This window comes from Dunckerocampus dactyliophorus, chromosome 6 (genome assembly GCF_027744805.1).
Source record: "Dunckerocampus dactyliophorus isolate RoL2022-P2 chromosome 6, RoL_Ddac_1.1, whole genome shotgun sequence".
In the NCBI taxonomy this organism is placed as follows: Eukaryota; Metazoa; Chordata; class Actinopteri; order Syngnathiformes; family Syngnathidae; genus Dunckerocampus; species Dunckerocampus dactyliophorus.
Genome location: NC_072824.1, coordinates 28931457 through 28957638, shown reverse-complemented (window position 1 = coordinate 28957638; position 26182 = coordinate 28931457). Strand labels below are relative to the sequence as shown.

At 41.6% G+C, this 26182-nt stretch overlaps 1 protein-coding gene across 1 annotated transcript in view; it reads right to left on the bottom strand.

The window, feature by feature from the left end:
* The window catches only part of xylt1 (xylosyltransferase I), a 120515-nt gene that overhangs the window by 43417 nt on the left and 50916 nt on the right, over window positions 1-26182 (bottom strand). Inside the window, exons 3-5 of the mRNA XM_054778101.1 lie at window positions 14456-14628; window positions 11877-12079; window positions 847-927 (exon numbers count right to left, since the gene is read on the bottom strand). Of these exons, the coding sequence (XP_054634076.1) occupies window positions 847-927; window positions 11877-12079; window positions 14456-14628 (457 nt within the window). The remainder of the gene's footprint in view (window positions 1-846; window positions 928-11876; window positions 12080-14455; window positions 14629-26182) is intronic.

Here is a 26182-nt window from a genome sequence, read left to right as displayed (position 1 = left end):
GTGAGGGCATGGCTGACTAGAAGACATCTCTTTCGGCATTTTGTTCAGTTTTAGTTCTAGATTAAACTACCACAGCTGTCTGGGGGCTGTGGATGAACGAATACTGGATCGATCTACTTCAATTCTAAGGTATGTGACGCGCTTTGATACGCACCGTCCCAATTGTCCACGACTAGTCCACGCAGGTGGTACATAAATAACGAGTGCAAAAACATTTTGGACATTTTTGAACAAGACAACACTCAGCCTGACACAGTTTACACACACTCTACACAGTTTGCGACAGACGTGCTCATTGGCACGCAAAACTGCTTACCATTGTGGGGACAAAATTCACACAAGTGCCAAGGTGGCTTCACACTTTAAAACTATAGGGGAAGCCTGGAGCCAAATTCCTTAGTGCCTTCCTGTATTCCTGAGTGCCGGCGTAAAGTGACAGAAAGTGACACCCCGCATACATAATGGATGGTGTTACTACTGTGACCGTATCAAGTGTTGGCGGCAGGGAGTGAAGTTCAGGTCGACCAGCTGGGCTTGTACATGCAAAGGAGATGTTACATGTCTGAGCGCTAAAAAAATGAGACATTTTCATGCATTATCAAGACCAGGAAGAGCATAGCCAGCCTGAAAAAAGAATCAGATATTGCAATGTGGCTGCAAATGCACAGACGTACTCCTGAGTCATGCTGAGTCATGCAGCCGTGTGTTTTGTCATATTTTGCCCACTGTGCTGCGATGCTCATTGCGTCACCACAATAACAATACTAATTCATAATTCACCACGTCACAATTGCGACGTGCTGTTGGCATTTGGGGTGGGCCCCGGGGTAATTACAAGGTTCTCACCTGGCGTTGTCCCTGCCGTGGGACTTGATGAAGTTCTTGTCTCTGTACTTGGACAAGAAGGCCACCAACTGGTTGTTAGTCCTGAAACAGAAGAAAGAGGTGTACTTTTTATGTAGAAATGCATGGCGACACCTTGAAAATTGCTTCGGCAGCACATACACTCTGTCTGAACCTATAAATGTTTAATGGTGCTATGAAATCTCAATTCCTTGGTGAGTTTTTCACTGGGCGCAAGTTCTGTTTTAAATATCTCGCTTGTTCAACTGGAAAAATGCAATGTAGCAACCAGGACATTGGAATGTGAAAACATAATAAACGAATAAATCAAATAATTATTACAATTATTATCATGTGTTTAACACTGAGAGGTGTGGCCCGCCACATGTAAATTGGGCAGCCACAGATAGATTTGGCGCAATTTGTTTTAGATTCTGCACTAGGGACATCACGATCAACATTTTTTGGCTTACGATCCGATACTTTTTAAAAAAATAAAATCAAATGATACAAGGAAGAAGAGTCCTGAAACACTTTGTACACACAACGCTATGTCTAAACAGTACTACACTCACTACTAACGCTTCATTCTTGTCACTTATTACTCTTCATTCTTATGTGAGTACATTGTCAGTATTCACCCATGATCAGCTATGTTCTGTTAAGTTTATTTCATACATATTATTTATTTTGATTGTCCTATGAAGTAGTTACGGGACAAGAAATTTTAAATTACCTAGAATATTACATTACCTAATAATTTTCCTATGTATTCAACCAGAAGAGAGTGCATTTGGAATACAGGAAGTGAACAAATGTATTGCAATTGATGTAAACCGGATGGGGGCCAGGATTAAATAAGCTTTGCTTCTTCTTGCTCCTTTTGAGCATGCGGATGTGTGAATTGTAATATGTGATGTATTCCAATGTAACCTGTAGGCATGTTCAAATACATTATACCATTACCATGAAACCATAATAAGCTTTTGTTCCAAACATGAATTTGTGGAATTGACACTCTCATTTTGTTGACACTAACGTGACAAGGAACGCTCTTATTTTGAAGGCCGGAAGGTTCTGTGTATGTTGAGAATGGCAATTGACGGCTGACACGAGCTGGGTGCAAGAATAAACGTGCCTTTTGTATGGTGACGTATAGTGAGATATTAGATGTGCAATGATGTGAACATTATCATTAAAATCAGGACAGACTTACATAGAGTCGAGGAAACATGATGAATGTTTTAATGTTAATGTTTTAACACCCGTAAGTCAATAAGTTCATGTTATGTTGTGAGAAAATGTCGGAAATGTCTTATGAAACAAACCAAAAAGCTCCGTTTACCTGTCCACACACAAGCACACGGAATCAGAGTTTTACAAAATCTCCACTCTGGTCAGAGTTTTGCATCGTGGCCCATTATGCAAATGAAACGATGATGTCATCAAGCCAATCACCACCCAACAACTCACCACCACAGATAGATTGCAGTCCTGTGTGAAACACTAAAAGTCTTTCCAACATACAGTATGTAATATGTCATAATGAAGCCAGGACAGGGACCATCACGCAAGTACTGTCATAAGACGCACCAGTGTTTACACCGCACCCACTAAATTTAGAGAGAAAAACAGAACTGTACGTACAGTATATAAGCCACACATGTCCAGGTCATAAAATGGCATATTGTGGTGCACACACGTCCGTGAGGACCAGACAGCTCTTTATTTGACGAGAGCCAATCATGAGCTATGAGAATACTCACGACGAGCTTGTCAACCCATTGGAAATTGCAGGAGGTCATTACTCAATATAACATTTTGACTAATGGTGCCATCTTAGATTAGAAAGCTAAAATCATCACACAGCAACTTAACAATCAAAAGGTAGTTAAGAAATACTGTATACAATAATATCCCCAAATATACAATAATATCCCAAACATACAATAATATCCCAAATATACAATAATATCCCCAAATATACAATAATATCCCAAACATACAATAATATCCCAAATATACAATAATATCCCCAAATATACAATAATATCCCAAACATACAATAATATCCCAAATATACAATGGCTAACGGGGCTCATGAGCTCCCAATGCTGGCCTGGCAGCCATTGGCCAATGAACTGCTCTGCTGGGAAGATATGCATTATGGGAAATTATTTTATATCGTATTTTTGTATATTGTGGGATATTATTGTTTATTCCTTAAGTACCTTTTGAGTGTTAAGCTGCTGTGTGATGATTTTAGCCTTGTATCTAAGATGACACCGTGAGTCAGACTGTGATGTTGAGTAATGACCTCCTGTGATTTCCGATGGGTTGACAAGCTCGTTGTGAGTTCCCTTATAGCCTGTGATCGGCTCCTGCCAAAGAAAGAGCTACCGTTTCCTCGCTGACTCGCGAGCGGCACAGTATTTTATGCAGACGCACCATTAGACGCACCGCTATATAACCTGCAGGGTTCAAAGTTTACGAAAAAAGTAGCGGCTTATACACCGGAAATTAGGGTAATCAAGACATACTGTAGCTCTGCATATTCAACACACTGTAAACTTTCACCCAAACAGACAAAAAGGACTTTGTGGCACTTGAAGCCACAGACAGATTATTTAGTGACCTCAGCCGCTCTCAGTGTATTTCCCAGCAGACTCTTCAGGATCATACAAAAGATTGTGTCTGCATGATTTTGATAAAAGACTCCATGCTGGTTTTACATTGTAGGCCAGCGTCACCCCTCTCATACAGACGGGACAGGCTAAAAGCTTTGCTCTGCAGGCTATGCCCCAGCCATTTCATCTACGCTGGAGCCTTTCATGATGCTTTGCTTTGCCTTTCGAAAAGAGCAGCGAGGCTGTGGTAAAAAGCTCAAGGATCAGCGGGGGGAGGGACAAGCGCATATTAATGTCATTTTCTCTTGAAGGAGCAATTTCACAGCCTGGGGGGCTTATCTTAGGAGGTCCTGAGCCATAAAGTCTGAATGATGATATGCTGTGCAGTCTTCTGTGTCTCCACGCTATACTCCCACCCACACAAGGATGCTGTGTGACAGCTAGTTTGCACATTGCCAATATAATATACACGCACGGAGACACACAAATGCTTGAAGGCACACGCACACACACACACACAAAACAAGGGGAATTTGTGTCATGCGCCAACTTTGCCACCTGATTGGTCACCCCATCCACTGGGTCTACTTTGCTTACTGTCGCCCCTTTGGCTCAGTTTCTCTGTGATCTTCACACGCACATGTGAACACACACACACACACACACACACACACACACACACACACACACACACACACACAATTCTTTCACACCCCACCAGACACACCCAAATTGTGCACTTTTTCCAATATCATAGCTAATTAAACTTCATCTTTATGCCATCGCTTCACTTCCATCATCTTGTTAAATTTATAATGTGCCCTTTTTAGAAGCAGAACTTTCAATATATGATCCCATGGTGGAATAGGGCAATGTTCCACTTGACGGGTTATGGCTACACACTCAAAGAGATTTGACAAGGATCACATTCATCATCTCTGTCTGAAGAAAAGACTACAAAATAAAATTGAACTTGGTTCTTTTTTTGTATGTTATAGAATGACTTAATGACTGTTCTCACAGCAGGGGATGGCACCTCTAAGTCTGAACAAACTGCCGTCTGTCACGTTCCGCATGACAGGTTGGACTTCGGACCTGGGCCCTCACCTGTAAAACTGTGCGTGGAAATCTGACTAAAAAGTCTGCGTACGTCAGAAACCTAAAATGTGCACACGGACAAAAATATTCAGACCTAAAAAAAAAGTGGCGCCTGCACACATTTAAGCAATTTGCGCTTCACCTGCTGTCCACATGTGCGTACGCAACTCCACCCCACGTCACGCCCTCTCCACGACTTCAATTCGCCGTAAATGGTCAATGCAAAGTGGCTCATGAATGCGGCGTCCATATTTAATGACCCTTGTTTCCATTTCTTCTGAATCACGGCTGTTGAGAAGCAGCACACGAAGAAGCGGAACTTCACCGAAACTGAGGTGGAAATCTTAGCTGGAGAGCTGGAGGCCCATAAAAACATCATAATTGGAGAGAATCTGTTTTCAACGGCATCAGTGGAATGGGGCGCACCGTTGTGGAACAAAAAAAAAAAAAGTGGTCGGATATCAAAGCACACATTTTCATTTTTAGTGAGCATGTTTCTACATTTTCCCTAATTGGTTCCACATTTTAGATAAACATAAGCTCAGCAAAAAATGTATTGCTGTAATTCCAGCAATTAGTTTAAAGATAGTTTACAAATATTTCACTTAATGATGACATTAACGCCATGTAAATACTAGCAATATTATAATTATTTTATGAGGAACTAGTGTGTTATTTCAAAGCACAGCAAAAGAAAAGCATCATTTGTGGCAAAGGAAAGAGTAAGTTCACGCACATGGCCCTGACACTATGCACACAGAAAGGCTGTGCATGGTAAATAAATGTTGCTATTGATGCCACTTGACATATGACAAATGTTTATACACTGCCAAAGAAAAAGGAGAAACGGAGCACTAAGGACATATTAGATCTGTGTCTTGTAAACTTAATGACTAGAAATATTTCATTGACAACCTGGTGTTTGTTATACAGTAATTAATATTAATGGAACACATTATATTATCATGATTATCAAATAAAATGATGAAGTATTCAAGCGCTGCATTGTGTTTTTCTTGTGCGTTTTAAGTCAATAACAGTGTGATGTTTTCATGCGATGACAGATGAATCTTTATTGGCTCCCACTGCATGTTTATTTCTAACATACAATATGATTTCACTACATCACCTAAAATGTGTGTCACCTTTTTACCATGTCTCAAAAAGGTGTGTACGCCAATGACAAAAGGTGGCGCAGTGGCGCGCACATTCTCACGTCAAGTTGTGTTTTTAAAGGTACCATACTTGCCGTGGAAAACGTTTTCGGCCCCATTTTGTGCGTACGCAAACTTTACAAGTAAGTCCGCTGGTCTTCCTTGTTTCCTGTTTAAGACTCTAATTTTGTAGTTTCGTTTTCTGTTTTGCAGCATGGGCGGCACCTTTGCTTTGTGTTCAGAGCACCGTCATTGCACCCGAGTTTGTACTTTGTATTGCAGTTAGCGTGTTACTCAAGATCAGCCGTGATTACGTATCTGTTTGTATGAAAGTGGCTATTTTGTAGCCATGGACTTTACTGCCCTGCTTGCTGTTTTGCATTCTGTCCACATTCCGCAGAGTAGTCGTCTCAGCTCCCTATCCGGACTGCTTTGTTTTTGGTTCTTTTGTGACTCAAACCTTTTATGAGTCAGTTCGCTCCTTGGAAGCGCCCCATTTCCCTTAAATATAAGAGCTTAGTGTTTACACCTGCCACAATGTCTCCACATCCTGAGCTTAGTGCATCGTGCCACAATCAGCAATGTAGGAGACAGGTTTAGACCGCCGTCTGCAGAGGTTTGGAGGGCGTGGCCACATGGTCATTGGTGGGTGTTGAGCGGAAGTATTAGAGGGTGCATATTTACTGTATCAGTGCGGGGGAGGAGGAGTAGAGAGGAAAGGCTAGGATGCTGTTTTTTTGTTGACCGCTTTTATATGCTATCGCTTACCATATTCATATCATCAGTTGTCTTCCTGCTGTCGTTGTCCCCCGTCTGTCTCACATGCGGCAATAACTTAAAAAATGCACCAAACGCATTCTGAAGTGGGGCGTCTCAGTTCAAGCACATCACAAAGGCAAGGACCCATGCCTACACGTCTCAGAGGCAAAGGGGAAAAGGAGGCCGTGACAAACAATATTAGCATGTGAGCCACAAAGCGCAAACTTGTTAAACATTGCTGGACCATGGAGGCTGTTTCAAACGTAAGAGCAGAGAGACAATGTAGATCAACGCTGGGCAAGAGGGTCATATTCTCTGACAAAGCATGCGTGTAACTCATCCTTTGGCCCCTCTGGACACACACCCTACTGGTGCGAGTGGCTCCATGTTGGCCTTTGAGAGGCAGCCATGCGGCAGGACGGACATTATCAGGGAATTAGAGGGGAAATAATGCTTGCCTCTTGTCCCATTGATCATCAGTCAAAAAATACATCACAAAGACGAAAAAAACATACATAAGTCGCACTTAAGTCGTAAGTACAGTGTTCCCTCACTCTATCGCGCAGATATCACAGTGTATGAACACTGTTACAGGTCGAGCCTGGCCCTTTAAGAAGAACTGCACTGTGGGAAGTTGAGTGTCGATCTCTTCCCTCTCCGCCTATTGTTTTCTGCGTCCTGATTGGCTGGAGACCATTGTCAATCAATCTCCTTCGTGCCGACCTGCAGTGTCTCCTGTGTCATCGCTAGCTTTGTTGCTTGCTATCTTGTAAATTAATCTGGGGCTGGAGGGGTGCGTGCCTGGAGAGCGGCATGTTCAGTGGTCATAATGCGTGCATGTCCACTCCCCAGGAGGGAAGGGCACAGATGTGATGATACGTTTCTTTTTCCTAATATTTCCAGGATCAACCGGCAAAGTCCCAAAGACCGACTGTGCAATCGTGATCGACGGGTTGGCGACCCCTGCTCAAGCTCCTCACCCACAAAAGCTGGCGTGCCGCCAAGCTCCGGTCTCGACATTACGTCTCACCCTCACGTGTCCGCTGTTGAACAATTTGTTCAACAATTTGCTCGTTACACAGCTTAACGAAGCCCTAGTCTTTCGTTTATCCCCTGGTGGTTGGCTGACTGTTGGTTGTGCCTGATATGATCTGCATATGATATTACTTTTTAAATGTTAATATCACTGACAATCATCTTACTTTAATTAGAGCAGATAAAATCGTGACTGAGATTCAAATTAAATTAATTGTGCAGCCCTAATCTCGAAAAAGACACCTGGACGCATCCCAGTGTGTGAAACGTATCAAACGGCCATATTTTAACACCAAAACTTCATTTTTGTATTCAGAAATAAATTAAACAGACTGAAACCCATACGTGTATTTGGCTAGTCAGTCGCTGACACAGCAGCTACAGTCGCTGAGCTAGACATAATTAGCGTCCTAATCAAACAACACTGCTGTCTAAAATACATAGTCTCCGAGGCAGAAGCGTATCAAAAAGAGAACGTATCATTCAATTTGTGTGCCTCACTGGGTCACAAGCTCAACTCAGTCAATTATTGAGGCCACGAGGTGTAGACAAAAAGTAGTGGTTAGCATGTTGGCCACACAGTCAGGAGATCTGGAAGATCTGGGGCTGGAATCTCCGTTGGGCATCTGTGGAGTTTGCATGTTCTCCCCGTGCGTGCGTGGGCTTTCTCCGGGTACTCCCACATTCCAAAAACAGGCATGTTAGGTTAACGGTCCATTGTGAGTGTGAATGGTTGTTTGTCTATATGTACCCTGCGATTGACGACCAGTACAGAGTGAACCCCGCCTCTCCCCCATGTCAGCTGGGATAGGCTCCAGCGACCCTAGTTAGGACAAGTGGCATAGAAGATGGAGACGCAGCTGAATATAAACCAGTATAAATGCGGACAATATGGTATTCAGGACAGGGGAGTGCAGGAGAGACCAGCCTCAATCCCTCAAATGTTCTCCGACTCAAAGATACACTCAGGATTCAGCCATATGCGATGGTTGTTATCCAAATATTTGTGAGTGTATGAGAAGCGTGTATCCTGATACGTCACATTTCTATGTATGAACATGTGTAGGATAATCTCCAAGTGTACACTGGGATTTGTATCAGTCTAAAGTGACCTATGCGTGTTCGCAATGATGCAAACGTGTACATAGTTGATCAAACAAGCGCTGTGGGATTTGTGTAGTGTGTGTGTTTGCGAGTACAATGATGTTCAGTTGGGTTTGGGTTTTTTCGAGACTTCTGTGGCAGATCCACAAGGACATGCAGTAATTTGTGTGCTTGGCCCTGTTTGCCCTGAATGAGAGACGGCAGGCTCACACTGACAACCTGCATATTCACTTCAGCACACTTCACCACACTTTTCAGGAGAACATCACCCGAAAAGTTGTTAAATACGAATAAACACAAGTCAACAACCAAGCCAAGAAAAAGACACTCACTAGGGCTGCAAGTTATCGAATATTTGCTACTGAACATTCCTTGGAGTACTTGGATAAATCATATCTTTGTTTGTTTAAAGAGCAATTACAAATACACAAGAGAAAATAAGACCAAGTCCTGCATGGTAAACCACGCCTTTTGGTGACGTATGGTGTATGTCAGATATGCGCCACCTGACCGTTCATACTGCAGTAGCATCGGCTGCACATCGGGTATGTATCCACACACAAACGAGGCCTGAGTCGCATCTGAAAAAATCGGAATTGACCTGCAGTGTGAACATAGCCTTGGACTATCATGCTTAAAATGACATTAGTTAGCTCAGCTACTTGCTTGGGCCAACATAATGGTGCTTTGCAGATACATGTATCCATCCGAGACTGATGATTTAAACACGGGAAGTACCTATTTCGACTATCAAGCCCTCTAAAAAAACCTCTAACAACGTTTTATCATTTTATATCCATACTGTGATCATGCATTAACAAGTGCATTGATGATAACATGTAATACTTACAGCATCTTGCCGTATTTTGATGACTTAAAACATTACCGAAACTTCTTTCCTAGGCGCACTGATTTGACGTAGCCCCTTAGGAGCTAACGCGACTTCCGTCAACAACAGCAGCATAGAAACAGCGACGACAGCGTCTTCCAGCACAAGACTTGTGCTCCAGTCCTCAGGTAAAACAATTCCTAGCAAAATTGAGAGCCAGTAGTATCCACTCTTCCGTCTGTCCCGCTGTAGTAGACTAGCGGCTAGCGAGGCGTCGTGTTACTCTGCTCAGATAAATACAGTATGATCGTTTTCCGATAACAATATCGTTGTTAATATACAGGTCAGTTATGGAAATGGAACACTGTGGGCGTTTTTTTGAGGGCTTTAGCATCAAAATAGGTACCTCCCATTACGTGCTATGCTAGCCGGCTCATGCTAACTCGTTTCGTCTTGTTAGAGCGCACAGAAAGTTGAAAAAAATATGTGTTCTCACATAAGTATTGTGAATGATGGGAAATTTGTTTTAAAAAGTGCAGTTTTCCTTGAAAGGAGAGAAAAAATAATTAGTTAACTGACATGACGTAGCCCAAATTACATATTCCATGATGTTGATGGCTGCGCATTTAAGAACCCTAAACTTGGACCTGCTGACTAGAAGTAAGACAAATATTTTTTTAGAACATTTAGAGTTCAAACTAAAATGAAGACACCTGCTGTAGTGGAACACACTAGGATATTTTATCCATCAACCAAGAGAGTGAAACACACGCTCACTTGTTCCATTATCCATTAGTATTGTCTGCTAGAAATGACCAGCTACTGATTAGTGAGCTAAAATACTTTCCATATTATATTATATTATATTTTCCATCTTCTTAGCTCACAGCGCTGTCTTTTTGCAGATGAAATAAACTCGGTATAAAGTCACGTTACCGTGGTACTAAACTAGCCACACATTCGACACTCATAGTTAAGAGACGGCTAGCCCCCCCACGCAGCGAATGTTATGTCCGTAAGGTACATTAACATTTCCTCTGGCCTCTTTAATCTTCCCGCTCCCGAACAGCCGCTTCTTCTTCTGCGTGGGTGACGGAAGCGCATTGCGTTACGATTCCTCGAAGCAGAAAAAAAAAATCCCTGATTATTCTTTGTAATAGAGGTACTCAAATTACCCGAGGGATCGCTTCACCCCTACTTTCGACACTGCTCACCTTATCAAAACTCAGTAGACATTTACACACTTACACGGAGCAAATGACGGCTTTAAAAGCACCACATTTGCAGTGTCGCATCCGAGCAGTCACAAATATAATTGCTCTATAAAAAGAGAAGAGTGAAATTGACATGTTTTAGAGTTGCATGATCTAAAACATCCATTTTCCCCAAAGCTTGTTCTCACTCCCTTTCCTCTCCTTGTAATTTTTGCGTCTCAGTTTCCTCTTTTGCTCCATCAATCGTTTCATTTCCCAACAGATGGGTCTTAAAATCTCCACTGTCAGCCCTTTTCCCAGCTCCATCACCCTCATGCAAATGAGGATGCAAAATATGAGCATAACAGTGCCCGGGCACACTCGCTCTCGTGTGCATTTAATCATACATTGACAGGATAAATATGCAAACGTGTAGTATGCTGCAAGACATAAACTCAGACATGGTGCAAAAACATTACTGACAGCACGTCAGCAGCATTCATCAATATGGCGGAAACAACGAGATTAAAACTTGTCGATGAACAAATTCATTTCTTGGCTCCACCATTTGAGACATCAGATCCTGCTGTCTTTTGTCCGCTATAACAACATGTCTGAATCCAACTAGTAGACATCTGGCTGTGCGGAAGAGATAACACTCCCCTTAATAGAAGCATTTTAATTAGCTGCTGCATAGCTTCTTCAAAAATGCAGCAGACCCTGAACTCCCTGAAGGACAATAAACTCATATAAAGAAAGTCTAGACGTTTTCCTACAAGTCTCTACTTCTATGACATCATGTCCAGTTCACGCAGACTTTGTAGTTTTAATTACCTTCTCCAGCATCTTTAAAGGAATTCAGATAGGGTTTTTGGACCATCCAGTACACAGCAGGCCGAGAAAGTCAATATGTATTGACTCTGGGCAATTAAATTGTAATCAGCTCACCATGTAACCCGTTGAAGGGAGTGCAAGCAAGGAAACGAAGACTTGGAAGAGGAGGTGTTGAGGGAAAGTGTTTGAGAAGCCGACGTTCTACTTCATTGATCTGTTTGCTTTGGAGTGAGAGACTCTTTATTCAAAGCACACAGTTAACCACAGGAGCCCGGACCCATGCATATTGAAGTTCCACCATAATGGCGGAGAGATGTCTTATTGTTAAGATTTCCTGGTTTGCACCTTCCTTAAAATAATCCAATAGTTGATTCACATACACAGCCATAATCTCTTTTACCTAATGGGGTAGTCCGCAGCACTGAGGTTGATGAAGAAATCCCAGCTCCAGTCCCTCATGGCCAACAGGTCGGCCATACTTCGTAGATACATGGTCAGGAGACTGGCACCCCCCCAGATGGTGGCCATGCGCCATGGTGTCACCCTCACGTTGGGATACTGAGCGGCCAAGGACTTTACCTGCCGATGAAGGTAGTTGGACCGCTGCAACAAAAGGGGAAACACTTCAACAAACTTCAATGGCTTCACATCACGAAATGGTGGCTGGATAAAGAAAACATAGTATATGTTTAGGGTCGGGGGTCGTTTGGATTTGAGCGATTCCACAGACCCAACTGTGATAAGTGAATTTCTGCAAAGTAGGCTTCCTTCTTTAACAGAAAACCTATTAAACCTTCCAAACAGTGTTTTAGCATTATTAGAGCCCTCTAGAGATAAACTAACACCCCTATAGTTATCTTCAGGCTCTCATTACCAAAAAGCATAAATAAGCCAATTAAAGGGATAGTTCGGACAGGGACCGTTCAGGTTGGATTTCGGTGATGAGAAACATAGTTCTGGTTAGTTGCTGGGGTTACTTAAGTCAAGAGTTTGGCTTCTCAAAAACAATATGTCTTCAAAAGAAAAAATCCGACCACCATCGCTCAGCTTTACTTGCTCTGACGTCGTATTAATGCGCTCAATCGGCTGTCCATTGTTGTGAATGTGATGAAGGTGGCTGCGGCGTTCGCATCTTCACCCTTCACGTAAACAAGATGGCTGCAATGCTCACGGCGGACGCATCTTCATCACATACACAACGATGGACAACCGATAGCGCACATTAATACGACGCCAGAGAAAGTAAAACAGAATCAGTTTTTTTTGGGGGGAGGCATTTTTGTCATGCAAATGTATTACTCTTTCCAACGCATATTGTTTTGAGAAGCCAAACTCTTTACTTAAGTAACCCCAGCAACTAACCGGAACTACGTTTCTCATCATCTGGGCTCACGGGACCAAGTGAGGAGTAAGTCACTGTTGATGGAATACACTGCTGATGGGGATGTCGTAATTTCACGTCACAAAATCCCAACTATCCCTTTAAGACATAAATAAGACTCATGCTTGTGTGTGTTGCTATAAAAGTGTTCCCTCGGGGAGCAGAGTGAGTGGCAGACCTTGGGGATTCAGAATTGAGTTTCAGCTTGCTGTGGGTTACGGCCGCAACAGTAGCCCGTGTTTTTGTGAGGGATTTTAATTAGGGATTATTGTGCTTGTTGCGAGACAATTCAAGCCTACAATAAAAGCCTGTTGTTCCGGCAATCAAGCCTGGTGATTGTGTTTAACACCGAAGATTACAGTAACATTACTGACGCCTAGTATCCAGTGTAGAAAGCTATGTCAATGTCTTTGAATGCGTCTTTTGAATGCCTTATATTTGTATTTTGGTTCATGTAGCCATTTTTATGCTTGAAAATGCTTAATTTAGGCAAGAAATATGTAACATTTGTTTAAATATGCATATGTTTTGACTAAGAACAGACCGTATTCAACCACAAAACAGCACGATGATTTTGAAAAACTGCGATAGAGTGAAATCGTGAAAGTCGAAGTGGTGAGGGACGACTGTACCTGGGCTTTAATCAGTGACGTGCGGTGAGGTTCATGGCTTCCATCAGAGTACTGTCTGCCTCACCTTATGATTTTTCTCTGCAGTTTATTCGGCGATCAGCAAGAAAAATGATGTCACATACTTATGTTAAAGACATTACCCAGGCTGTAGAAAGTCTTTCTGCAAACATTATATCAGAGACATGCTGACAAAACAGAAAACAAGCATGCGTCATCTAACCCAGTTTGTGAGAGGTGACGTCTCTGCTCTCGGATCAAGAAATGTGCACATTCTGTGATTTTTACTTCCGAAAATATTAAAAGTGATTGGGATTATACGGAAAATACATTTACAACATGGACACAAATTGTATTGTATTGTATTGTATTGTATGTACTTTATTTATCCCACAGCGGGGAAATTTACTTGTTACAGCAGAATATGTTTGATGCTATTAATATTAGTTCTGCCTCACGTGCCTCCCCTGACCGCACATCACTGATCTCAATATTTGGACGCCCAGTAGCTGCTGTATCAAGAAGACTATTCATTTATTAGGTCGATATTAAGGTATTAATTTAACTAAATATTTTGGTTATTTTTTTTTCTACATCAGAAAAGCATGATATCATAAACGGCTTCAAGTCAATATCTTGTTTAATTATCACCTCTAAGGCAGATTCAATGAAAAAATGAGGGTTATTATAATCATATGGAATGTTTTGAACGCTATTTCCAGGAAGAAATAATATTCTAAATCCAAGAAAAACACACACACACACACACTTGAGTGAAAGTAGTACAAATTTGCCAGCCTGCAGAAAGCTCACATTTCAATGGCTAATTACATAATCAGTGCTGTCACTGCCTGCTAATTTGGACCATCTAAAACCAAAGAGAATAATCAACTGAAACAACTGTGGGATCTTCAAGAGGAGGTCCACAGAGGAAGTGTTACTTTGGTTGTTTTCTGAATCGGAGCTCACCTGATCCACGTGTATGTAGTAGTAGTGGGATGTGTGGTAGATGGTTTTGAGGAGACGTTGAAACTGACGAGAGGCACGTCCATGCACCACCAGGACAAACACTATCCTCACTGGATTTGATGGGAAGGTCTCAGCAGAGTCCTCATCCCACTGGATGTTGGCATTGGCTTTTCCTGTGCAGACATAAAGGAATTATTTGTATTAATGCAACACTTGATACATTTTAATCTACTTATTTAATGAATGTTCTGCTGCCAAGGAGGTCTCCTTGTCATTCGGCTGTTTGCTGCATTTTTAGAGCTAGTAGGCCTGTCACCATGACAAATTTTGCTGGATGATAATTGTCCTACAAATTATTCTCGATAATCGATATTATTGACATTTTTTGAGATCATTTGTTTTATCATTTATATGGCATAATAATGCGAGTACATTGTATCAAAAGCAATAAACTTTCGCAGGAGTATATAACAGGGGTGTCCAAAATGCGGCCCGGGGGACCTTTCCCTCGACACATTTAAAAAATACAATTAAACAAGAAAACTACCAAAAACAATAACAAAAGTGTAAGGAAGTGCAGTAATTTTACAAAATATTACAATAAAGTCATAATATTAACAGGAAAAATTGTTTTACAAGCATAAAGTCGTACCATGAGAACAAAACAAAATTGTTATTAAACTTAAAATATTAAACAAAACTTATCTATATGGGTTGGGTTACAAAATGTAAAATATCAAAGTGGTCCGTGTAGTCTTTGATTTTCCCGTATGCGGCCCTCGGTGGGAAAAGCCCTGGTGTATAACATTGGAATAGGGATGTTAAGGGCTTTTAAATAAAATAAATTAAACAGCATTATAAATTTAACAAACAAACAAACAAAAAAAACAATGAAAATAAAACGGACTCTGTCTCTTTTTGCAAAAATTGCACTTAAATAAAACTCCCAATCATAACCAAAAACAATTTAAAAAAAATAAACCCTGTCTCTGTTAAGAAAAAAACCTCACACACACTTACACACACACAACAATAAATACAATAAATAAAATGGACTATACAGTAAAGTCTCTGTACAGAAAACTGTATTTGAATAAATAATGAACATCGGGTATTATTCCTTAACAGGAAGGCTTCACATATAGCGAACAACACTGTGAGTGTGCACCATTTTGGGCTCTTTTGTTTATACTTCCTTTGCCGACCAAACGCCTCAGTAAGCGTTGACTGTCGGGACGAAGGCTCTGCTGCACCTTCAGCGGCATTCATTTTCCCAGTTGGAAAAATTGGACAGGATGGTTGTTTTTCAGGTGTGCATACACGTCGGTCGTATTGCCCTTCTTCCTCGTCACTGCTTTCGAACAACACATCGGTTCAGCGGTGTTCATGCGCTCACATTGTTCATTCTGTTTAAAACCGACATATTCCCACACTGGGGCCTTAGCAACCATCCCTTTTGCGCCTTTATTCATGGTAGCAAGGCTAACTTGCTGCTAGCACTCTGCGTATCCACTCATTAGTAACCCCGCCTCCACGTACTGGGACAAAGACGTTGAATGTGAGAGGAGGGTTCACTCTCTCCGTTCATTCCACTATAGAACCAATGCGCACAGACAGATGCAGAGTGAACCCTTTTGTCATCCAGCCTGTGTGGTAAAGAGAGCCGAGGAAGAGCACAGGGAAACAAACACGCACGCATGGATATGTCAATTTATCGAGACAGGCAAAATTGATTTTTTTTTAAAATCATTCGATTAATTGATTATCGTGACAAGCTTAATTAGAGTGATGCAAAATTTACAAAAATGTATACTTTCATGCTTTATGAAACAAACAGAAACAGAATTTACAAAGTGTGATATCATCTTCGGTGGGAGTTTAATATTTTATTCATTTACCACTGCATATCACTGGGTAATTACAGCAATGACTTTCAATTATTTTCTGTCATGCCACCCTGGGGCAGAAGATTTTCAACGACCTTCCTGATTTAAAATGCTATTGAGAACCTGCAGTATTTTTTGTAGTACAAACCACTGTATGAGTTGCGGGCACTAGCGTCATTCCAGCATGAATAAAGACACGAACCCCACTATTTGATGAGCATTGCGTGACAGCGTAGATGTTCTATAAGGACGACGATGGTGGACACATTAGGTAAGAATCAAATGACGCATTACAAAATAACACCAATAATAGTCTGATCTGTAAAGTGCTTATCAGAAAGAATCGATTTTGGGAGGGCAGATATCGAGACACTTCACATACTGCAAATGCTATTATTAGTCATTCCTCTGTGTCTTATATAAAGACTACAGCACAATTTGACAATGTGCAATCATTCCCCTCAGGTACAACTCCTAGAAGGCAACCTGCACTTTGCACAAATTGCAAAATAATGGAAGCAAACACCGACTCAACCATGATGTGTCACGACGCTATCAAAACTGAACAATCATCTCTGGAGAGACATTGGAAACCTAACATTACTTCATGTTGTGGTGTTATACCGCCCCTTGCAAACTTGCAGAAGGGTTGAACTGACAAATCCCCCATTTTATAATGGACATGGAATGACTGTTATTAATAGGGGTGTCACGAGATCTCGCGAAATGAAAACGTTCTCATTCAGAAAAAACGTGATAATAAATACAGAAATGAATTACATGATAAATGAAAATGAACTGGGTAATGTGAACGGCCATTATATATTGCCATGTGCACATGTGTCTGTTTTCCTCGTCTCTCGCCACCAAACAGGTAGGAAGAGGATTCACTCTGTGCATTGGTTAAGCACTTAGATCAGGTGTCGGCAACCCGCGGCTCTTCAGCCTTCTTGTTGTGGCTCCCTTTGCAATGTTGGAATATTTTTTTAACACCCCGAGTGGCTGAGTTCTGACTGGTCATTGGATGAGCGCTAGAAAGGGAGGGGATGCCGGTTATTTGGCTGCCTGCATTCGTTGAGAACGTCACAACGAGACATGACAAAAAAGTTTCCCCCCGTGGTAAGCTAACCATGAATTTATCCCCGCATCTTAGAAGAAAAAAGAGTTTTTAATTCTGCACGGACCTTTCCTTTGTCTTCTCTGTCAACAATGCTGACTTACCTGTATGCTGTATGCAGGTCAAATTAAGAAAGATTAAAACGTTTCAAAGTTTATAAGCTCTTATATTTTGCGTCTTCAGACAATTTTTCTTTAGTAGGCGAGGGGGCAAAATGGGTCTTTTGACAGTAAAGGTTGCTGACCCCTGACCTAGATGCTTCAGAGCGAGGATTCTTGTGAGACCTCTTGTCAGTCGTACAGTTGCTTTGTCTCTGTGGGGGGAGGCGGGGCCGCTAGCATACACACACAGCAAAAGAGTGGAGCTTCGTGAGGAGCAATGCAAGGTAACATCAAGGAAGTCAGGAGGAAAAAAGATTCTTGCAAAGCCAAATGCCACAGCCCCCGCGTGGGAATATAAGGTGAGCCCATCAACACGACTGAGCTAGTAAGCCGAATTTATTCGAATGTCGTAGCAACATAAAAGGCAACAAAACAAACTTGCCAAAACTCAAACATATGCACCCGACCCAGTTTTCCCATCTGGGAAAAAAACTACACATCAAGATGCAGAGACTTTGTCAGTCAACATTCACTGAGACGTTTAGTTGTATTAAATTGTATTAAATTGTGTGCGTTCACAGAAAGTTGAAAAGCTAGCATTTCAAGAAATGCTGCAAATGTTTTACAGAGTACAAATTGCCTGTGAGAAAATACATGTCACAAACGCCGATTCTGCAACTTTACACAGTGGAAGATGACATATTAAAATAAATATTATTATCATTTATTATTATATATTATCTAGGGCTGTCAAAGTTAACGTGTTAACAACGCGTCAGTGGAAATTTCCTTTCGCAGCACTTTTTTTTTTTTGATGCGCGATTAACGTGCGCACGCACGTCCACATGGTAGTTTGTGGAAACGCTGCGGTGGATGTGGAGCCACAAGCGGCAACAAATACGCAGCAGAAATGGACAAAGAAAAGTGCATTTGGAAAGCTCTGGCCCAACAAGACCAAAGTTATTTGTATCTACTTTCGCTGTGAGTTGAGTTGTCATGGAGTGAGTAAGTGAGAAGGTGCTGCCGGTGTTTTTTAAAATTGTCACTCATACAGTGGTCCCTTGGCATACGGGTGTCCCGACTAACGAGTGTTTTTTAGATGCAAGCCGGCATTTGAACTGCGAGCTAAAATTTGGGCTACGGGCTGCTAGGCATAGCCGAGGACAGCATGAGCACTGCGCTAGCTAGTCACCGGGAAAGATACACTATTCGATATAATCATAATATTACCACGTAATACTTTTAAAACCACAACTTATTTACTGTTGTTAATGTTTTTTAGTTTTCTTGTTAATATATAGTTTTCGAATATATATGTAAAAAAAAGCAGCTGTGGGCCGCACTTTGGACACCCCTGCCTTAACCCCTCCTACTTAACAGACCTTACATAAATTTAAGAAGAGGTGTCCGGTAGTGACGGTTGACAACGTGGCCTTCTGATTAGAACTGTCATTACTGACTTCTTGCGCTTCACTCTTTACAGAAATCTCTAAATGGAAATATCTGGGGTTTGTATTAGACTGAATAGTAATTGCTGGCCAGCTAAAAAGGTTCATGGTCTGCATTACACATGGATAATTGGGCCAGTTGTTTCACAAAGGATCCTGAATGTGTGCCATCCTAGATAGCTGAACTAATGAGCACTGCCATGTGTGTGAACTTCATTTGCGCTGTCACTTTTGTTCAACATTTGCGCTGCGTTGAGTAATTTTGACCTGACACGAAAAGTCAGCAGTAAAATGAGAAAAAAAAAAATAAAACAATCTCTCCTCTTGAGTTCATCACTCTTTAAGTAAAGCGTCTACATCATTCTTCCTGTCGCCATAAATCTTTGAAACGACAGCTCCTTCATCCGCTCTCACCCTTCTCTTGTCCTCAATCATCTTGCATAACATCAAATCTAACGGCCCGTGCGAAGCAGGGATAAAAGTGGGACCGAATGCCAACACGTGCAAGTGTGTGTAAATGCCTGCGTTTCAGCGAAATATCCACACGGCATTTTATCTTATTATAAAACAAAAGATATGTTTAAAGCCGCGACTGCCTGTTTTTTGACGGCGTTTATCTGTTTGCTTGTTTGTGTTCAAAATAACTTGAAAAGTTCTGAATGGATTTGCCAGAAACAGGACGCGGAAGAACTGATTAAATCCGAGGAATTTTTTAAAGGATTCTTTAACATGGTGAGATAGGACCATTTTCGGCATTTGTGCATACAACTCCACAAAAAATGATCAGAGCGCTTGGGGAAAAAAAATACAGAACAAGTTTCCAACAGGTTCTAGAAAATATCAAAGAGTTATCAAAGACTGGTGTGAGTCACGATATGGCGGAACTGTGGTGCTTGTGAGTGCTTTTCTAGTAGTTAGTGCGGTTTCTTGCATATTCGCAATTCAGCCCTGCAAATGTTCCAAAAGATTATTTTATTTTCATCGTTTTTCTCCGAACATAGGCCCTTTTCTTCCACAGAAACGGGTGGTAATTTTCAAATACGTGATTGTAAAAGTAATTTGTAAAGGTAACCGTTAAAAAAAGCCCACGATTTGTATGTTTTATGTCTTTATGCTTCACTGAGAATGTTTTTTTGTCAAGCATTGAGATTTCGCACTTTGTTCGGTGGTACTTGAGCGCGCCGTCGTTGCTGTGAGTGTTGATTTGAGGCAAGGCTTTTTCCACGGGGTTAATACATTTATACAAATGGTCTTTGGTAATGGTCTCTCATTTTCGCTTTTCCACCTCCAAGGCACTCAAAGGCACTGCTAGCACATTTGCCTACTGGGGGTTCAGTATCTTGCCCAAGGACACTTCAACATGATCACAGGAGGACGGAGGATCGAACCCGCAACCTTCAGGTTGGGAGACGACCACTCTACACGGCACGCCAAATGCAGTTGGAGTTAGAGAGTTTTACATGACTGTCAATACAGGACCATCTCTGAAGCCTGCTGGTCCTGGACGATTTTAAAATCCTAGCCATGTCCTGACTGATTACAGCCATATTGCACACAAGTCTTAATTTTGACTCAAGAGGAGAAAAATGCTGGTGTACAAAGGCCCATCCAGCCCCCGCAGCATCACAACATAACCACATCATCATCCAAGCTAGCATAAGGCAAGTTAGCATAAGGCAGACAAAGAGATTGAACATGTCCCTCCAGCATTCAATGATGCTAATATCAGATCTAACACAATTGCTAATCCAGGCAATGCCTCAAGGACACAACACTGATCAAATCAAATTGGACAATTTAGTGCTAACAAGGTTAGGACTTGAATTAGGATGGGAATAGAGGAGGGAAGAGGGAGCGATAACACACTGGCGGGCAGCAGGCAGGCAGAAGGACAGTAAGACAGACACGTGATTTAATTTAGCGGCTGCATTGTTCTTATGACAGCCACCAGGGGGAAACTCTTCTATTTCCTGGTGTCTTTTGATCACTGTCAGAATGCAAGGGAGAGTTTGGGCCAGACAAATGACACCTCTCCTCTTGGGAAGAGGAATGTATAGAAGTTACAAACAAAATCGTGCCTCCTTTTCTTCAAGAAGGAGAGCTAGGGAGGCATGCCCAGTATGACTGACTGGGACGGCTGAACCCTGTGCAAGGTACTCCATACGTAAGTGAAGGACTACAGATCACAGAATGGGGTTCATGCTTTTGGGAAGGGTGATGGAGGTGGCATAACGAGCTGATGTCACTTTTGTCTCCAATCTGGTCTCTACACCAACAAGCCTGCGTCTTTGGCATCGTGATCGAGTTGAGTAACCCAATCAATGACAGCTCCATTTCAGGTTGGGGGAACGAACATCTTTGCATTTGTCCTCTCTTCCTTCGTATAACAAATTAAGACCCATAAATGAGATCTAAGAAGCGATGACAAGACAAATGGCATGCTCAACCTGGTGGCTGAGATCCTTTAATTTTAATTGGTTCCAGACGCAACCAGGATAAGTGAATTTTCAATGTGTTTGTCTATATGTGCCCTGCGATTGACTGGCAACCAGTCCAGGGTGTACCCCGCCTCTCGCCTGAAGTCAGCTGGGATAGGCTCCAGCATACCCGCGACCCTAATGAGGGTAAGCGGCATAGAAGATGGACGGATGGATGTTAATGAATGTAATATTTTCATAGTTAGAGCACAGAGAACCTATTTATGACTTTCTAAATACAGTTTTTAACATTATTAGGGTCCTTTAGACATGAAATAACACGCCTATCGTCACCTTTAAACTCGTGTTTTTTATTGTCTACATCACACTGGGCAACTCTAACTCGAGGTGTCCAAAGTGTGGCGCAGGGATAACTGTGGAACGTGGCTCATTGCAGAAATAAAAGAAACAAAAACCCAACAAAGTGGAAAAATAGAGCAATACTGTAATACTGTAACTATCAAAAGCTAAAAAGTTTAACAGTACTAATTAGGGATGTCCGATAATATCGGTCCACTGATATTATGGGCCAGATATTGGCATAAAAATGTAATATCAGTCAATATTGGTATTGGGTTTTTCCCGATTTGCAATGAGTGCAAAGCGTTGGTTATGTGAGGCAGAACCGAGACTTCTTCCTTTGATACTTCCAATTCTGGCTCTGCCACTGCCTAGTGGTGGAACAGTGAAACTACAAATAGAGTAGAGTCATCTTCCTCAGAAGGGCTGTAATCAGAGCTTTCTTGTTGTCTTCCTGCTCTGAGACATCCTCCTCCAAATCACTACGAGCCTCCTCAATTAGGAGAAAGGTCAACGGCCTGTTGCACACCAAGTCTTGCTGCCGTGACGCCAGGCACAGAAGCTCAAATACGTTTATACCAAAATGATCACATTGCGGGCGGGTGCACATCTTGCGTCTGTGCCAAGACTATATTATATATTCCATTTGCACTAGGGTTGGGCGATGTGGACCTTAGCATGCATCACAATATTTTTGGGATGCATCATAATACGACGACATCATTAAATTCAGCGGAGTCTTGTATAAAAAGCTACAAACCTTAACACATATAAATCAAAATAATGAAATTAAAAGTAAGCTTACCTATGGCGCACACACACTTGTTTCTTCTCACCTAAGTCCCATTCCTGCAGAAACTCCTTCAACTCACTTACAATGTTTTCACCTGTGTGTTCCTCCGGAAAAAAAGTAGTAGTGCACCGTGAGGCTAACATACTGTATTTTCACTCCACATGCCTGTACTACATCTGCTCTATCCAAACCAAACCACTTCCATATTACAGCAGTACCTCCGCGTTTACCAACAATTTCTTTGTCTATGGTCTGATTTTCTCTCTTTTGGTTGTTTTGTTGTTTGCTCTGGTTTTTCCGGCACTGCTGGACCATGCTGGCGGTAGCTGGTGAAGCGCCAATGCATTAATACAGGGCGCAGGGAAAGCACATCATCAACTCTGCGTTTGAAACGATCATTTCCACCGGTACGCATCATTTTCTTTTTGGAAGAATTTATACCGGTATACCAGTATATAAAAAATATCGCCCAACCCTAATTGGCACACCCATGATCACTCATATGCCTTTTTTACTATTTAAAGATTCGTCTGCTTCTGCAGGAAAACTGCAGTATAATATTTGACAAATAAATAAAAACGCTGTATTATTACATATGCATTACATTGCAATGTAAGCGGCGGAAGGCGTAATACTTACATAAAGTCAAATTCAACTAAAAGACGTTTACATGCTTAGGTAGCTGCTGCTGTGTTGATTAGCAGGAGAGTTTGCGACAAAGTTCTGCTGAGTGCAGCAGTAAGCTCCTTAATGTCTGTGTGTGAATAATAGCGTATATGAATTGAGGTAATTACAGTTAAGCATGTTTTTTTTCCTCAGGGGGGAAAAAAAGGCGTCTATTTGGGGAGAGGCGCTTATTTGTGTCTGATGATTAATTGGGGCGCAGTGTATTTTAGAGTGGGGACAATTATTTGAGGAAATGCGGTGCCTCTGTTCAAATATTAATTAGAATATAATTTGAGACGTTACGCAGCCCTTCAGCAGTGTGTGTTTGTGTCAGCAATAACTTCAGCTACACAAAGCAACCAGTTCTTCTTGTGGGTTTTTTTCCACATTAATTGCGAGGAAAGTTGCAGAATAAAATAAGATATAAAGCATAAACCACATCAATATTAAGATGGGCCGCCAGTGGGTGCTCTGTGATGCAGGCATGCCCATAATAAATCACACTGACACACAGTAGCTATGATAGGAGGGGTGCAATGGACAAACACAGAGTTCTTCTACTAATATAAACAATCTCCACAGGAAAGTAGAAAAGTGGTCAGATGAGACATCATTAACTCATTCAGTCACAGACATTTTTCAAAATTCAACCCAGCGGGCATTTTAGTCGACGTTGACTGATGTTTCAAGGCACACAGAATATTGCGTTCTATGGCTACGTAAACGTGGAACCCACCAAAAGAAAGATTAGACTCTCATCTTTCAGCAGGAAAAAAAGTTTGTTTCTACCTTTGTCCGTTCTTTAGTAATCAGCAATAGAACAAAGGTAAGTTTCAGGAAAATATCAGTTCCCAACAAAAAAAAGGGGAGAAAAACAGCTTTTGTGAAAAGATACATTTCGAGCATAACTTTCACTTTGACACAATTGTTTTGCTTTTGTGACAGCTCAAATATCTAAACAACTATACCGCAACATAAACAATACAAAAAAGGATGTTTTACATCAAAATAACAATTTATTTACAAATATAAACCCATCAACTATTTACATTTACTATTTAGATTGCTATTTTCACATTTGGAACTAAACTGTGTGTGCACGTGTGTGCACGCATGTGCATACGTTAAAGTTTCCCTACAATGCGTAACCTTCTACACTCCATCCTCTTCCACGTCCTCCTTGCTGTTGAGTGTGTAAATCAGGGGTCTCAAACACAATTTACCTGGGGGCCGCTGGGGGTAGAGTCTGAGTGAGGCTGGGCCGCATCAAGTATTGTGAGTAGGGCTGTGAATCTCGAGTTAGCTCACGATAAAACACGCGATACATGGCTCACAATAACAAGAATATCTTGATACAGTAATGGGGTGAATCAAATCAATAAATAATTTCACAGTTTGTATTTTGCTGCATTCAGCTGGGATAGGCTCCAGCTTACCCGTGACCCTAATGAAGACAAGTGGTATAAAAATGGGTGGAATTTTTTTACCACGTTTTTTTTTTTTTTTTTTTTTTTTACCCCTGTCCTGTCCAGCCTTTAAAGCAGATAGAATTGTATACCTAAATGCCGTCAAGTGCTCAACAGATTTACTCTGCCAGAGAGAAGTGTGATATACACTTCCCCTGTCATACAAAATTTATTCGACCTTGATGCTTGTTATTAAGCAAATTTGGAGCGACCGGACCGGAGCAGGAGGGGACAGAGAAGAAGAGAAAAGGAAACGGGGGGGGGACAAAAACAAACAAAAGAGAGACAAGAGACAAGGACAACAGCAGCAACAACAACAATTGTGACAGAACAACAGAAACATACAGAACGACATCAGCAAATAAATGTCCGTGACAACTATAAAGACGAACAAGGATAAAGGACAAATCAATATCAACAACCACAATGACAAAGCTGTCAATGACAATCAGACATAATAGCAGTCATGAAATGATGAACTATGACAGTGATCACAATGACAATACTGCATTGAAACAGTCGCACACAATAGCAGTCATGAAATGACGTTTTTTTAAGTGACTCACTCACTCTTAGTTCAGTGTAGGTTCATGTGTGCATCCTACGAATAACATTGGCTTGCCACAGGCCGTATTACAGTAATCTTTGAAGACGAGTCACGGGCCGCAAAATGTGACTCGGCGGGCCGCAAATGGCCCACGGGCCACGACTTTGAGACCCCTGACTTGGAGCGTGTGGGCAGCATTTACAGTAGTCTTGGTCAAGTCACGGGCCGCAAAATGTGACTTGGCGGGCCGCAAATGGCCGGCGGGCCGCGAGTTTGAGACCCCTGGTGTAAATACATGCAAAATATCCATGCCGAGCTCTTATGAAATGCACTTCTCACACCTTGTGACCGTTTCTTGTTGCTTAAAACTGCTTAATAAGTGACTTCTTTTAGTCTGCAGTTGCGTCATCACCTCTTTTTGCCTCTCGCGCAAAAAAAAACGCATAAATCTGTCTTCGGGATTGAGCAATCGGATTTAAAAATACGTATAAATACGTATTTGGCATTGGATGAGTTAAACATATACTTGAAAAGTGGGCATGTGTGCAAACGCAAAGACAAAGAGAACAGTAAAGGCCTGAATTCTCCACACCAACAACTGGCAGCTCTACTGGGAGCATGTTGGAGTGAGCAGATATTGGATTTAACACATCACAGTCCATTGTCATGAAAACCTGTGAAGTTTTTATTACAGCTGCTGCTGGTGAAAACATTACAAAGGCTATTTATGTCATTTTCAAGCTCTGTCTGTCACCTGTCTGTCGCAGTCAACCAATTTTGTTGGAGAAAGTAAAAAAAAAGGAGAATGTAAATGTTTGTATTCATGTTTTTCAGAACAGAAGTTGGATCCTTGGCCAGTTTTAGAAAACAAACAGATGACGGTTGGAAACCAATTTGGAGAAAATATAAACAACACCCTCGTTTTC